At 35.4% G+C, this 15,045-nt stretch overlaps 1 protein-coding gene across 3 annotated transcripts in view; it reads left to right on the top strand.

The window, feature by feature from the left end:
• Nucleotides 1-15,045, top strand: part of lekr1 (leucine, glutamate and lysine rich 1) — a 128,335-nt gene that overhangs the window by 47,599 nt on the left and 65,691 nt on the right. For all 3 annotated transcript variants that reach the window (XM_039757238.1, XM_039757222.1, XM_039757229.1), the window contains exons 5-6: nucleotides 5,773-5,936; nucleotides 14,097-14,282. In XM_039757238.1, coding sequence (XP_039613172.1) covers nucleotides 5,773-5,936; nucleotides 14,097-14,282 — 350 coding nt within the window. The remainder of the gene's footprint in view (nucleotides 1-5,772; nucleotides 5,937-14,096; nucleotides 14,283-15,045) is intronic.

Genomic DNA, 15,045 nt, shown 5'->3' with positions numbered 1-15,045 from the left:
GCCAACAGATTATTGTTTATTTTAGGCACCATGGCAACTACAAATAAGCTTTCATTTATAACATATGCCTTAAGATACTGCCACTCGAGGAAACCACAGTAATATTGCTTGGGACCAGTCCGCATTTTATTTTCCATGATTTATTGCTACTTTTAGACATAGTTAATTGAAAATGTTTCTATTTTTGGTACATGAATTAGTGAAAACGTACTCCTTAAATATAACATTGCATCATGCTGTTGCCTCAGAGCTACAGATAGTTGGGTTCAGTTCCAGAACTTGTTACTCTCTGTGGAGGAATTCCACATCCTGTGTGTTTTTGTATGGTTACTCCAGTTTCCAAACTGATGACTATAAGCGGGCCCATTATGAGTCAATGTGAGTGTGTGTGCGGCTTGTAATCGAACACTGTCCCATCAGTGCAGTGGTGCTCTCATAAGCTGCAGCTCCACGTGTTGCTTGTAATGGTTAAAAACAAAACAGTTTCAGAAAATAGATGTAGGGTAAATGCTAAAGCTTTTTAAAATTATTTTGTAGTTATTGAGCAATGTTCATTGCAGCCATATAATCTGTGAGTTCCTGTATGTGCTTGTGACCTAAAAAGGCATTAAATGGACAGCCAGCTGTAGCCTATAAGCTATTGTTAGCTTGTAACCGAGCTTCAAAAATATTAAAAATCACTGATGTTTTGCACCTGGAGGACTAGTTAGGTTATGATAAACAAATGCATCATGTTTTATATTAAAAACTAGCACAGATAACTTATTTAAAAGGTGTCTATACCATTCTATTACTATTAGATGATATTAATTAAGATAAAACAGTCAGTAATATTGTTAAACCAGCAATGGCGCACTGCATGATAATGTGCAGTGAATACACTTGACTAGTTTTTATACATTTTCTCTGTATGTTTAGCATTCATTTGCTCAGAGGCTGGTGCGGTTGCTGCTTCCTGAGCAGCTTTTCTTTTCTCCACCCTAGTGCTTCTTCTCTTTTTTCGGTGGCATCTTTTCACGTTAAAAAGTGATTAAGTCAGTGTTTGTGTTGCAATTACTTAGTATGTTTTCTTTCATTTTTCACTTAAGCTGGCACTTAAGTCTTCAATCTGCTTCAAGAATGATTTAAGATATGAAGAGGTAGGGGAAGTGACGGCGAAGGTGGTAGGGATGAGAATGGCACCTGTACGCATGGGCCACATGGCCGCCCTGCTGGCCGCTGCCAAGAGTTGATTCTACAATAAAATAACATAAAAATAAAAAGAGGAATAAACTTGGAGGTCAATCATCCCAATCACCCCAGAATTAGACAGTAGAGGTCATGTAGTATATGTGTACCAAATTTCAGGTCAATAGGTGAAATGGTGTGCGAGCTACAGGTGATTTAAAATCCTAGACAGACAAACGAACAGCCACAGTAGCATATTATATATAAAGATTAATGTCTAAGTGATTTATTGCTAACTCTCACCATGATTCTGTATAATTTTAAGTGCACATAGTTTCTGTGCATATTGATGTCCAGTCATGCAGGTCGCATTCATATCAAATAATTAAGCTTCTCAATAGCAAGATCAAAATTATGCAGTGATTATTTGCATTTAATTCATTTGGAAAATCAGATCTGAAAGTAATTGAGACATGGCAGGCACACCAGGATGCGCATGCTTGACCTCATAAACTAGCGCATTCTTTTCTGCTGTCAAGCTACTGTAAAGTCTGGCTGAATGGCATGTCTTTAATCAGTCTCTTCAAGCAAGCCATGCACATGACAAAGGGGAAGTTTGAAATGCTTCAACCTCAGGTTATCACGCTATGACAGTTGCATGGTTCCAAATAAATTCCAAAATACGATAGACAGCAGCTTTTCAAAAAGAAGTACATAGGCACATGTTTTTAAAGTATTCCTCACCTTTATGCATTTTCAAAAAGATTAAGAAAAATGCCAGTGTCATAAAAAATATAATTCACAAATTAAAGGTAAACTTGAAAATGTAATGTGTTATAACTTGGAATTTTTAAATATGGCAATTACAGGTAAAGTATAGAAAGCACCAATAGAATCAGTAATCTTCTGTTTGTTTGTTTTTTTTTTAATATATAAATTTAGAAAATCATAATGTTCTTTCCCATTATGGAATATTTCTTACTGGTCAAGTGAAAAATAATAGAATATTTTAAGACATATTATTGTGAATTAAATCAATTCCATATTGTAACACAATGGAATGCGTAAATGTCCAAGGGCATGATATTTTTAAACCCACTTTGTGAAGGATAATGTTTCAATAACACGGCCCACTTTCTTGTTTATTTTATAAGAATATGAAATAGCAGACATAGCAGTCCAAACGAATAAACCAATTTGGTAAAGATGTCGCACATACTTTTTTTAAAAAAAGAAGATTTCCCAAAGTTACGACTCCTTAAAATATATTCCTGCATGCTTAAGCTTCTCAGTTCTTATTTCTATAATTATGGTTGGCATGACAAGAATTTTACTTCTTTTCAATAAAAGACACCACAAAACGCTGATATAAAAAGCAGGCTGGCATGGAACTCAGAAGAAGTGACATCAGCAGCGAAGGGCACCTGTTGGTGAGAAGCACAAAGTACCTATGTGTCATGATGACGTTGCATTGATTAGTCTGATGCTGAAGACTAAACAACAAAGCCAACTTTGCTGTGTACAAATTGTAATTTAAGGAGTGCACAGTCAGTTTACAGTTCGATCAAAAGAAGTCTGTTGAGGGCAGAACACCTTAGCCTGTTACAGTAGAAAAGCCATTTACTAAATTTGGCAAACCACTTTTATGTGCGGAGGATCCAGGCAAATGAGGGTGGTTGGATGAATCAGTCTTCATTTCTATCTTTAACATCAAACCTTAGCATATGGCACACTGCAAAATAAGGATACTGTGTTTAGTTCTATGGTTTCCGTGACCACAAATGATGCGGGGTTCATTTTTTCTTTTAAATTTTTATTAGTTTTATCAATTTTATGATGTCACATTACATTGAGTGAGACACAGAACAAACAAGAATTCAATCAGTAATAATTCCACATACAGTGTACCGTATCTTAGTTCCATATTAAATCTAACCAAATTGATATCAGCTTCCCTTTCCTGCTGAGTGTGTACAAAAAAATCCAGTATATAATAGACCTTCTTGTATGCTGAGACATCAAAAATGCTTAACTGAGGCTCACCTTAATTATTTTAGTAGAATATTAATGATTCTTGGAAAAATCTGGAAAGCTTTGGACCGTTCCTTGCAGAGAAAATGTAATCTTTTTTTTTAATTAAGATGCCTTTTTCTCACTGAGTTATGGAGGGTGAAATTGGATTCTTCAAATGGGCTAACATAAGACGACAAGTGAGTAACATAATGCAAGATATCACAGTAGATTTTATGCTAGTGTTGTCTCATCTGGTGTTACTTCCGAATGCATGTGAAAATTGCTATTAGAAGGTGTTTTCAGTAATTGTAAATCCAAAACTATCTGACAAAAATATTTTACCCAATATAACTTGAATGTAGATTATTCCCAAAACATACTGTATATCATAACACGGTAGACACTTAATGACTTCACTCATAATTCTAATCTCTTTAATATATTTTAGATAATTTAAGTTGACATAAGTGTATGTGAGAGTTCCTGGCATTATCTTAAATTATCTATTGCAGCACTCTTTGAAGTAAATTGAAAGATTCTTCAAAGACTGCTTGTATTCTCACCATTGTAAGATAGTATAATTTCAACTATAGTTATTGATGGTGGATTAGGAAAGCTGGGTAGGTTTCTTCTAACAATATTTCTGATTTGCACGTAGTAAAAGTAGTTTGTTACTGAGAGACTATATTTGAGGCATAACTGTTTTAAAGGTACATACAGTATATGTTGTTAAAGGAGAGAGCTCTCTACAGGTCCAGATTCTTCTTCACTTACATTAATTATATAGGTTAAAGATGGCTGTAATATGATTATTAGGCATAAGAGAAACTGAAATTAACACCTCAGTCTTAAAGTGGCTTTTAAATTGGCACCATATTTTGTTCAAATGATGTGGCACTGAATTACTGGTAAATTGGTGACAGATAATAATGGCATTAGTCCAGAGGAAAGCATATGGAGAAGAGTTTGAGTGGGTTATCTTTTACATGGTTAACGAAGTAGGTGTAGTTTCTTTACCTGTGGCTTACTTACATAGTCCCAAATCATAAATATTTGGGACGCTGCAATAATAAACTTTGGAATGATATTCATTTTAACAATATTATATCTCCCAGCTAAGGTGAAAGGAAGAGATGACCATCTGTTAACATCTTGCTTGATATTTCCTGTCAAACAGCAAAAATCTGAGTAGATCTTCAAGGATGCAAGCAAAGATGAACAATGAGAAACTGCAAAGTATCAAACAATCAAAGAGAGTCCCTGTAGACTCCCTAGGTTTGACTTAAAAGGTTGTTAGCCTCTTGTCAGGTGTGTAGTCTCTTAAAATAAACACATTTCTATACATTCCTACTATCTGTTTGTTGTTCTTGAAAATATACCTTAAGTTTGATATGTACATAACAGTTTGGGTCTTATACTGGATGTGTTTTGGATGTTGTTATTGAAAAAGATTTAAGTGATGTATTTTTTTTTACTGAATTACATCCATATAGACTGCATCTTGTCCATTCGTTATACACTTTATGATGCCTGGTCAGCCCTAATCATCTGTTAGTTATCCTGAATGATATACTGTATCTTATCCCTGGGAAGAGGATTATTCTAGAATAAAAATGTCCTTAAGCCACATGAATGTCCTGTCATTCAATGATTTGACCTGTTGCTGACCAGTTCGGTATTTAGTGAAGGCCTGGAGTTAACATCTGAGATGATATATTTCACTTTAATCATCAAAATTTGAATTTTAACATTTTTGCAAAAGAATGATTCAGGAAACCTTTCAGGCAGAATTCCACTCATAAATTCTAGGCCACGACTCATATAGTCTGTTTTGAAGGCATATAAGGGCTCTGTGTCCTATGATTTCTCTTATCATTGGTATCTCTGCCTGTTTATTGACTAGGCAGACAAATGTTCCAGCTTTAGATGGAATAATTTCTAAATGAAAATGACACTTCTATGCAGTCAAGCTGAACGTAAACACTGTTAGTCACATCATGAGAAATGGCGACTCACAACAGAAGACAGTGATGAATGGAAAAGCTAAGGGTAAAGGGAGGGAGGTAAAGAGGAAGGGAGAAAATCTGATAAATTGTATTATCAGGAGGAGGATGAGTGAGAGCAATAAAAGACATTTTAATTGACAGAAAGCCCAGGCAAAATCCCGCTCTTTGGGTCACTACAGGGTACAAAGTGCCAACAGCTTCTACAACAACAACCCAAAATGTATTCCATAACAATAGAGCATAATATGACAAAAATGCTGCCTTTGCTTATCTGATCTTTACAACCATTCGTAAGGAACATTGCAAGCAGTGTTATTAAGGTCAGTGTTAATAATGCTGGTGCTTTACGAATTCAGAAACAGATAACCAGGTCACAAAATGAAAGTTAGATATAACTCAATCCACAGATGTGCCCTTTATAGGATCTTCAAAGTACTTGTGTGATTGAATGTAATATGAATATGGTGACAATAGTCTAATGTGAACAAGGCAGTGAAAACATTTCACCAGTCTGGAACAAAATTCTTGAAAAAGGATTATTATTTCCTTTTATAACTCTTCATTGTATTGTGTTTCTAATTCACAGGAGAAAATGTACATTGCAGAATGCTGTTTTAAAAAATACAATGAGTTTCCTGCAATTAACAAAGAAGGAGCTTTTAACAACAAGATCTACTGTGGCCTGTTTCCCCAAACTCTGGAGAGAGTTTGCCAAAGAAGTGACAGACCGGAGCAAAGATGCAATGGCTGGTAAGCACAATAGAGAAATAGTTTAAAGATTTAAGTCCTAGGAGACTGAGACCAGCATTGGCTGGATAATGTGGAGAGCTGTTGGATCTTGGCATCTGTGTAAAAATAAACAGCGTAATTGCCAATTTGGATAAGAGTGTTGTTTGGCTTTAAAAATTTACTGTGGGTTATCTTTAGAGTGAGCATGGATCGATGTGCATTCACTTTGTGACATTGGCAATAAAATCTGTTAAATCGGTGAGAGAAAGGGAACTGACTACACTGTATGTCAATTAAGAAACCATTATTGAATAATCACCTTTTGAAATCATCATATTAAAAGATTTTTTTATATGACAATTTAAACAAGGTGTTTTTTAATAATGATGGGCAGGCAGTGTGACATAGTGCCTTAACTATAATGCTACTGGATCAATTTCCACCTCCAAACACCATATAATTGTAGTTAATTTTTGTGATTTTTCATTATGTGAAGCTACAGGTACATACATCACTTAAACTGCATGTACTTCAATTGTAAAAATATATTTAAACAATTGTATAGAATCCTGATCTCATAAATAACTTCAACTAAAGATGTTGAACAAATGCTGTAATGATAGTAATAATCAATCAGGTCAGTATGGTGGCATGATAGATAGGCAGGTAGCTCTCCCACTTTACAGATCCAGAACAACATATCTGCTGAATAGCTGCCCTCAGGTGTGCTAGGTGTGAAGGCTTTAAAACAGAAATGATGTGTCACTAATGTTCTGTTTTTTTAGCATGGAAATAACCCATACCCATTTCTTTCTTTTTAAAAAATTCACTTTTGCCTAATGTTTATAAATTTATTTTTATAAAAAGCTCTTGATCAAAGGGAACATTTGGATGTATGTGGCGTCTGTCAGTCCTAAAGACAAGGATGGTAGCACTGATCCACTTTCACTGGCAAGCAGCTAACTCAGAAATGATAAGACTGGATTGAGGGCTTTTTTAAGAACATGTACAACATTGTTTTGGTGAAATTATAACCTGCGGATGGACCTACTCCAAAACTGACAAACAGTGTGCTGACAATAGTCAAGCTCATGGGGTGCTCTATTCCTAGGAGCCTTCATTTGCTTGCATGTCAAAGATGTGACTTGCATATAAGAAAGCATGCAACCTAACACAAGCATATGCATTTATTCTTTCAAACTTTATTTTCATGTTATTTCTGACATGAAAACATAAATCTTTAATTTAGTTTTTACTCTCTGTTGGTTTATTGTTAGCTTTATTATACTCTAGCAAAATCCCAAAGGTATGGTTTCTATGTATACTTATAACAACAGATCAGTCATCATCCTCATATGAAACGGTTTAGATCTGGCAAAGCTATGATATCATTTTGCCAATGTGTACTTGATTAGGTTATGTCTGACTTTTAAGAAGCATAACATATAGCTCATTGCCCACCTGCAATTAGACAAACAGAAGTGTAGTTAATTAAGAAGTGTAATTTATTATGCTGCTCCTGATGTCTTTAAATATCATTGGGATGTCATGATGAAACAAGCAATAAATAAGGCAGTCAGAGAATGATTAAATACTCATTTCTTGTGCAACTTTGGCTGGACATGTAGGTAAGAATTTCACTTTACTCCATACTTGGAGTGCAAATTAAATTAGTCACTTTATCTGTGTTACAGCAGACACACTACCAAGTGATAGTACTTCTGAATACTACTTTTGTTTTACATTTTTTTACAGAAATAAAGCAAATCACATTAACTGATTTATAAACCTGTTTGTGACAGTGTAATTTGTCTATATATAAAATATTCACTGGTCATATCTTACCTGTAATGGAAAGAAGGCCGTGGTGGCTTGATCACTAGGTAGTGACCAATCAATCTGTCTTTGGAATGTTTGAGGAAGTAGATGTGTATGTTTGGCGAACATGTGGACTTCACACAGTATACTATTCATGCTAGGGATGTTGCAGAACAACCTACTGAGTTGCTATACAACTGTTAAGTAGAGCATCAAATATCGATTAATCCGTTTTATAAGACTTAATCTCTCAAAGTGTCATGTGGCAGAGCCTAGCTCAGCACTATTGGAGGGAAGGTAGTATCTTACCCTGGCTGGAGCTCCAGTCCAATGTGTGTGTTTAGGATGTACAAGAATACTTATAGAACATAACATTCGTAGACCTGCTGAGGTCTGGAGCCTGGGCACAAACCAGGAAACGACCCAGGACAGGCCACCAGTTCCTGCATAATGGGACGGCTGTGGATATGATTAGTTTACCTTTGGGCTACGATGTCATCAGGATTTTAGCAATGCTGCATAAGCAGTTAAATCAAGGAGTATCAGTAACATTAATAACTACTTGCTTCTAAATATTAAAATCCAATGGTTTTTCAATGGCATGTGCGATAAAGATTTACTTGTAATATACTAGCAAAATGCTGAGTTACAAGGGAATTCCAAACATAATGGTCCCAAACATTCTACCTTTGTTATCCTAGAGGCCAACTTTACATATTGTTGTCCAGTGGCCAATGCAGCTTACAATTCCTGATGGTTAGAAGCTACACAGTTATGCTGAAGGGAAAAGCTATAAGCCAGCTAACTTAAATGGCATATAAACAAATTTGATAGATCTGTTAAAATGATTTTTTTTTTCAGAATAATCAGCCATGCCTTCTCTGAAAAGTTTCAAAAAACCTGCTGTAGGAATGAAATGCTCTTTCACTGCGTGTGAGTGCCTTCATTATTTGAGACAGATAGATACAAAAATGAATATGTGTCATTTCATCTCATTTCATGTCCATTTATTTTACATTGTCCCCTTCACAATGAGAATGATGATGTACAATCAAACCTTTTGAATATTTCTCAGTATTCTTACATACTATGGGCAAATTGTGCTCATCTTAGTTTATTGTATTTATTATATGTTAGTTAATTATGGTGTGCTTGACTTATATTGATCTAGAATGTAGTTTATAAATGTCTGGATAACATTTGATTTGTTAAATTTTAATTGAATGGTCTCTTTGCCATTGTTCCGAAAGATCATTAAGGGATAAGTTCTTTGATTTTTTTTTAATACTATGTAGATGCCATCTGAATCTTAATACACACTAGCCAGTGTTCCACCTCAGGGACAGATCTTAGTACTACTAATGAATGATGTTGCTACTAATGAATGTTGTGCCAGGTAATGTGAAATGGTCTGAAAGATCTGTAGCTCAGATGCCCACCACCCATTCTTTTTTCCAAACTGACCACCTTGGGTTGATTATTGGCATAGAGTACTAGAGAGCTATTGCTGTGAAGTTAAAGACAGCTAACAAGGAGATTCATGTTTCTTTCCGTAATAAAACAAAGGAATTCTTTCTAACAAACAAAAGAAATAACAAGGGTAAACATTTCTGAGCACTGTCATTGTTTTTTTCTAACCCAAAGGAATTAAGCCCAATTGTTGACAGAAAAAAAAAATCCTACTATATATAAATGAGATAAAACAATAAATGAAAGAGCAAAAGTTAAAACCAAAAAACAGAAAATGAGAAATTCTAATAGCACTTGTCCACTGATTGAATCCTTATCACGGACAAATAAGCTTTCTCTGTTGTACTGTAGTATATCATATAGTATCAGGAAGTTGGTCCCTAGAAACTAGACACGATTCCATAGCAACCTATTGAATGTCCATAGCTGTTTTCAAAATGGTGATGCTATGCAGTTCATTTTTACATGAAAAGAAATTCTCAAACGAAGAAATAAAGTCATATATTAAAGCTGTGAAATCAAACTTTCAAAAGATAAAATTCTTGTAAAATAAAAAAAATATATATATATTGAAGCACAAAAAATCTTCTAAGCAGTCTAAACAAGTGTCGACATTCCAAATGCCTTTTTTGAATTGAAGACAGAACTCAAAAAGTGACTCCCGAGTCTTTAGGTTTTCTGTTTTCTATTCAACAATATTTTAGCAGTGTTTCATACATTTTGAGCAAGCTACTCGATAACAGACATACAGTATGGATTATGCAAGATGAGTAATGATAGATTTTTATTTCTTATTTCCATGGATGCTTTTCAAATCATTTGCCATCATGCAGCACTGGTCACTATTGATTTCTGTAATGTCATAATCTTCTTTCTCTCCATTCTGCATGAAAACACTATTCATTTTAGATTGTTCCTTTAATAGTTTAAAAAGTGCAGATACATTATCATTATAGAGATCTGTAAACGTCACAATCTCAAGCATCTCCCATAGACTGAAGACAGCTTAGGTTAAACGAGGTTGAAGTTGGTGGTTATCAGGTGTAGAGGCAACAGATAAAAGCCTTTCTGCCTTAAAGCACATCTTTCATTGGTTTTATATCTTCAGTGAATGCTTAACCACTGGATTACAGGTTGACTCAACTTAATTACTGTTGACTGGAGCACAGAGCAGAGCATACAATGAAGATTTAGAACAGGATTTCCTTTCCATTGCTAACCAGGCAGGTGTAAGTTCATGGAATTCTGCCAGTTTCCAATATTTTATTTATCATATTTACAGCCAAGTAGGGGAACTGAAAAGTAGTACCATGTTAATGTCTGCTTTAGATTTCTATAGAGTCATCTTTTTGATACCTGACTCTATTGAGATCCAGATAAATGATGTTATAACTGAGTCTAACTTCTTAAAGAATGATTTGTTGATGCCTGAGGGGAAACTCTGAAAGAGGCATAGGAGCTTTGTGAGGATATTCATATTATATACCATTTATTCTCCTGGCTACAGTAAGATGGAGAATGGATGATCCATTAGCATTTTGTTTGATGTTTTCTATCTTACAACAAAAATTATGTTTAATGAGATCGTCATGTTTCCTTGTAAAAATTACTCTCATGCATTTAAACTGTTTTGATACAATCAGCAAAAACTTATCCAGCCTACTCTGACATTCCAGAAACTTCATTGCAAAAAGCATCCTTTTATTCCAACTATTTTTTAATCCAGAAATCTTATGCAGTTTTAGTGTGTGACTTTGCAGTATACAAACTTTTACAGTATACAAGTTGAAGGAAGGCTCTGTGACTAATCTTATGCACTAAACTGAGGTTTTACATCAGGTGGCAAAATCATATCCCAAATTCATACAGATTTCTAGTTCGCAGTTTGGTATACTGCCCACTAATCCTAATATCATCTAGCATAAGAACTTAAAGTATAGTCCTAAGAACATTTACACTTTATGTGTGTTAGAAATTACCATTTTTCAGCATAAACTGTCATAAGCATGTAACAAAGTGCAGCAGTTAAGGCTAGGATGCCATTAATGTTTTCACAAGTTGCCTGTTTTGCCATCATACTTAGAAATCAAGAGTCACCTGTTAAAGACTTTTCCAAAATATTCAGTCTGTGTGAATTTTCATAGCAGCTTGGCACATGGCACTGGAAGGTTGGGCTAATCTTTAATGTTAACCTTTACATGAACAATTATGAGCTACCTGTCTTTCAGCTTTTGTGGTTTTGAAAACAGAGACGCTATCAATCACCCTGGTAGGCAGGTTATGGAACAGCAACAGCTGGTTTCTTTACATTAATTATGCACACACATTATCAAATATGCTGACAGACATGTTGAGGCCTCACAAGCAGGAACAGAAGTGATCCAACGCCCTGACTAGATGCCAGGATTCGTGCAACGTGATACTCCTTTAATTTGTTATGAGAGCCAGGAGACTTACGTTGCACCTGGGAAAGTATAAAGGTGTCTCGAAATATCCCAGCTTAAAGTTACATGCTGTATGACAAACTGCGGCATTTACCATATTGCTAAGGAAGGGTGCACACATTCAATGGGAATTCAAGAAATCAGTTTTAGCTCATTGCACACGCTTATTAGACAAGGTGCAGTCCTGCAAGGAATACTAGTCCATCATACATAAATACACAGACATTCATAACAGTCCAATTTAGAGATGTCAATCAATCTAATGGACATGTCTAAGGGATTTGGAAGACGCCAGAGAAAACTCATGTGGATACAAGAGAACATTCCAACACCACACAGATGTATATACAGTAAATGCATTGAGCACCAGATAAGCGGCTCACGGCTGAGTTAGATTCAGTTGGGTTATGAGTTGGAACTTTACATTTTCAGATTATATTCCTTTTCTGGAAAAGAGTGCCACGTTTACTGAAGGAATGGGATGAATAGCTGTCATAAGAGGAGGAGTTCAGGTACCTTGAGATCTTGCTCACAAGTTATGGAAGAGGTATTTGTAAGATTGAGTGACAAATTGGTGCAGCTGCAATTTTGTAAACTATTGTACTAGACTGTAGTGATGAAGTAGGAACTGCTGTAAACCTGTGCATGATTATGTAAATATCCTGGTCAGTCTACAGCATGATATGTGGCTCTGAGCTTTATGAAGTGTCTTAAAGAATGAGAGTTTGAGTACTGTGGGTAAAATGAGGTTCCTGTAAATGGCTGCTAGAGTCATACTCTGTGATAGGGTGAGATGATCAATGCAGGGTGATATTGGAGTTAAACTGCTGTCCTTCTTTTTTGAGGAGAATCTGCAGAGGTAGTCTGGGCAATATAGTGAGGATGTCACAAACGGCCACAGGAGATGTGAAAAGTATGACATACTGTGACAAGAGAAAGACTGACGCAGGACACATTGTAGGACTTATACAGTATCTCCAGCCACCATAACAAATCTTCCCATTGGTTTCATTCCATCTGAACTAGTGTGGTGCTGTGGTGTCATCCGTTGCATGGCTGCACTCAGGTACTAATCTGGGATCCGGGATGGGATGCGCTGTATCAGTGCATACTCCTAACCTCTCCTCTCCCAATTATTCTGTGAGCATCTGGGTATTCCTTTCTGGGGATAAATACATTGGCCTGATCAGCGCTGCATTGTTACCACAATCCTCATGAACAAAAGGAGAAAGAATATGATAATGATGATGAAAAAACAGAAGAAAAAACATAAATAATAAATAATAATAGTCATCACCATCCTCATGTCAAACAACTATTATATGGTGAATTTGATAATATGGTAAAATGATGCGCGATTAAGGAGAATGATCAAGAGGTCGGTTCAAAATACAAGATAACTCAGGGGCATAATATAAATAATAAAATAAATTATGAATCAAGAAATTATTGCAATAATTAATAATAAAATAAGGTCATTAATTGGCTGTTGACGTACATTAATGCAATAGATAGATAGATAGATAGATAGATAGATAGATAGATAGATAGATAGGATTTTTTAAATAGAAGTTTTTACAATTTGAATTTATTGTTCAAGTTGTTTTTTGTCCTTTTTTAGTCTATCTAGTACAATTCTATGACACTAGAACTCACATAATAAATACCGATATTAATCGTTACACCTTTTTGATATATTTAAATTAATTTGATGTATTAGGCATGTCTTAATTAGATTCACAGAGGCTAATCTACAGTTCATTAATCTCTAATTTTAAATTTACAGATGTCCTCTTCAATAGCATTTTTCATATGTGTAATTTATGGTTAGGCAAATATCTAATTTTAACTTTCTTCATTAGCTATACATTTCAGGTTCAAGGGTGCTACAAGCAGAGTGTTTTACTGATTCATTAGAATGCCATGTAGTAGTGGGTTTAAATCCCATACTTATGTCCAGACTGCTAAAATATTTGTGTTTATGACAAACTAATTTGCAGTGCAGCCAGTGTTGATTTCCTTGGTATTGTGTTCACCAAGGGAGTACCCTTAACCTAGAAAAAAATCTCTTTTAAGCAAGCATTTGCTGAATTTGCCTATCCATTATTTGAAAAATCCTTCTTTAGCCCAGGGTCACAGAGAGCTGGAGCCCACCCCAGCTACTGAGGATCCAATCTTAAATGAGATGTCAGTCTGTGTTATGTCACACTCATTCATAACATTGGCATGTAACCTGACAGAATGTCTTTGGATTATAAAAGGGAACCAGAGACTAATGCAAACACTCAAAAGCAAGCAAACTCCACAACAAAAGCATCCCAACCAGACACTGAAGTGAGATCCAAGCACTGTGAAACGTCAATAGTACACATTGAAATGCTAATGCATTGCCATTATTTGCTGAGGTTTCAACACTAATTCAGTTATTTTTTTTTCTCTTCTCTCACAGAGCTCACTTCATTAGAAAGAGCTGTGGGTATCTCTCAAAGCGAAGTTGTGCGCCTTCGGGAACAGGTGAATGATTTACAATCAGTGTCAGCAGCAGCGGAGTTGAAATCTCAACAGGTCCAAGACTTGGTCCAGAGAGAATCAGAACTGCAAAACAGATGCCATGAAATGCAAAAACAAATCCTAGGTAGGAGACTTTTTTCTTGTTTTAATAATACAGTTCAGTAGTTGAATTGTTTTTTGTTAGTCTGTGGTAAATAAATAACAAACTAAGCACTATTTTGGGGAAGATGTAATAATTAGTGTACAGAAGAAACCAGTCAGTGTTTACCAACTTTTTATTTCAAGTCTGTAATCATCTTAATAAACCTTCTTAGGTTACTAGTGAGAGAAACTTGGATTGTTACATTCAGGCACATGATACTGTTACCGTATATTTCAAAATGTATTCTCAAATTATGCTTTTTATTATTTATCTGTTTAATTAATTGTTTCAAGGGTCTCCCGCCATCTCCATGTAACATCTTAGTCAATGGCACCATCATATGCAAAGGTATGCTTAATATGCATCACAGGAAAATGAATGGAAGGAATTATTAAGGATAAATGATCAGCTCATAGCCAGTACTGGAGTTTTTCTGAACAGTCAGCATGGATTCAGAAGAAGGAGATCATGTTTTACTAATATGCTGAAATTCTACGAGGAAGCAACAATAGGATATGATCAAGGTGGAGCATATGATATTATTTATCTTGGCTTTCAGAAAGCATTTGATAAGGTGCCACATGAGAGGTTGGGTATCAGCTTAAAAAAAGTGGGAGTACAGGGTGATGTTTTTAGATGGGTACAGAATTGGCTCAGACACAGGAAGCAGAGGGTGATGGTGCAAGGAACCTCATCAGAATTGACTGATATTAAGAGTGTTGTTCCTCAGGGGTCAGCACTAGGA

This window comes from Polypterus senegalus, chromosome 1, assembly GCF_016835505.1.
Source record: "Polypterus senegalus isolate Bchr_013 chromosome 1, ASM1683550v1, whole genome shotgun sequence".
In the NCBI taxonomy this organism is placed as follows: domain Eukaryota; kingdom Metazoa; phylum Chordata; class Cladistia; order Polypteriformes; family Polypteridae; genus Polypterus; species Polypterus senegalus.
This window is presented reverse-complemented; position numbering and strand designations above follow the sequence as displayed.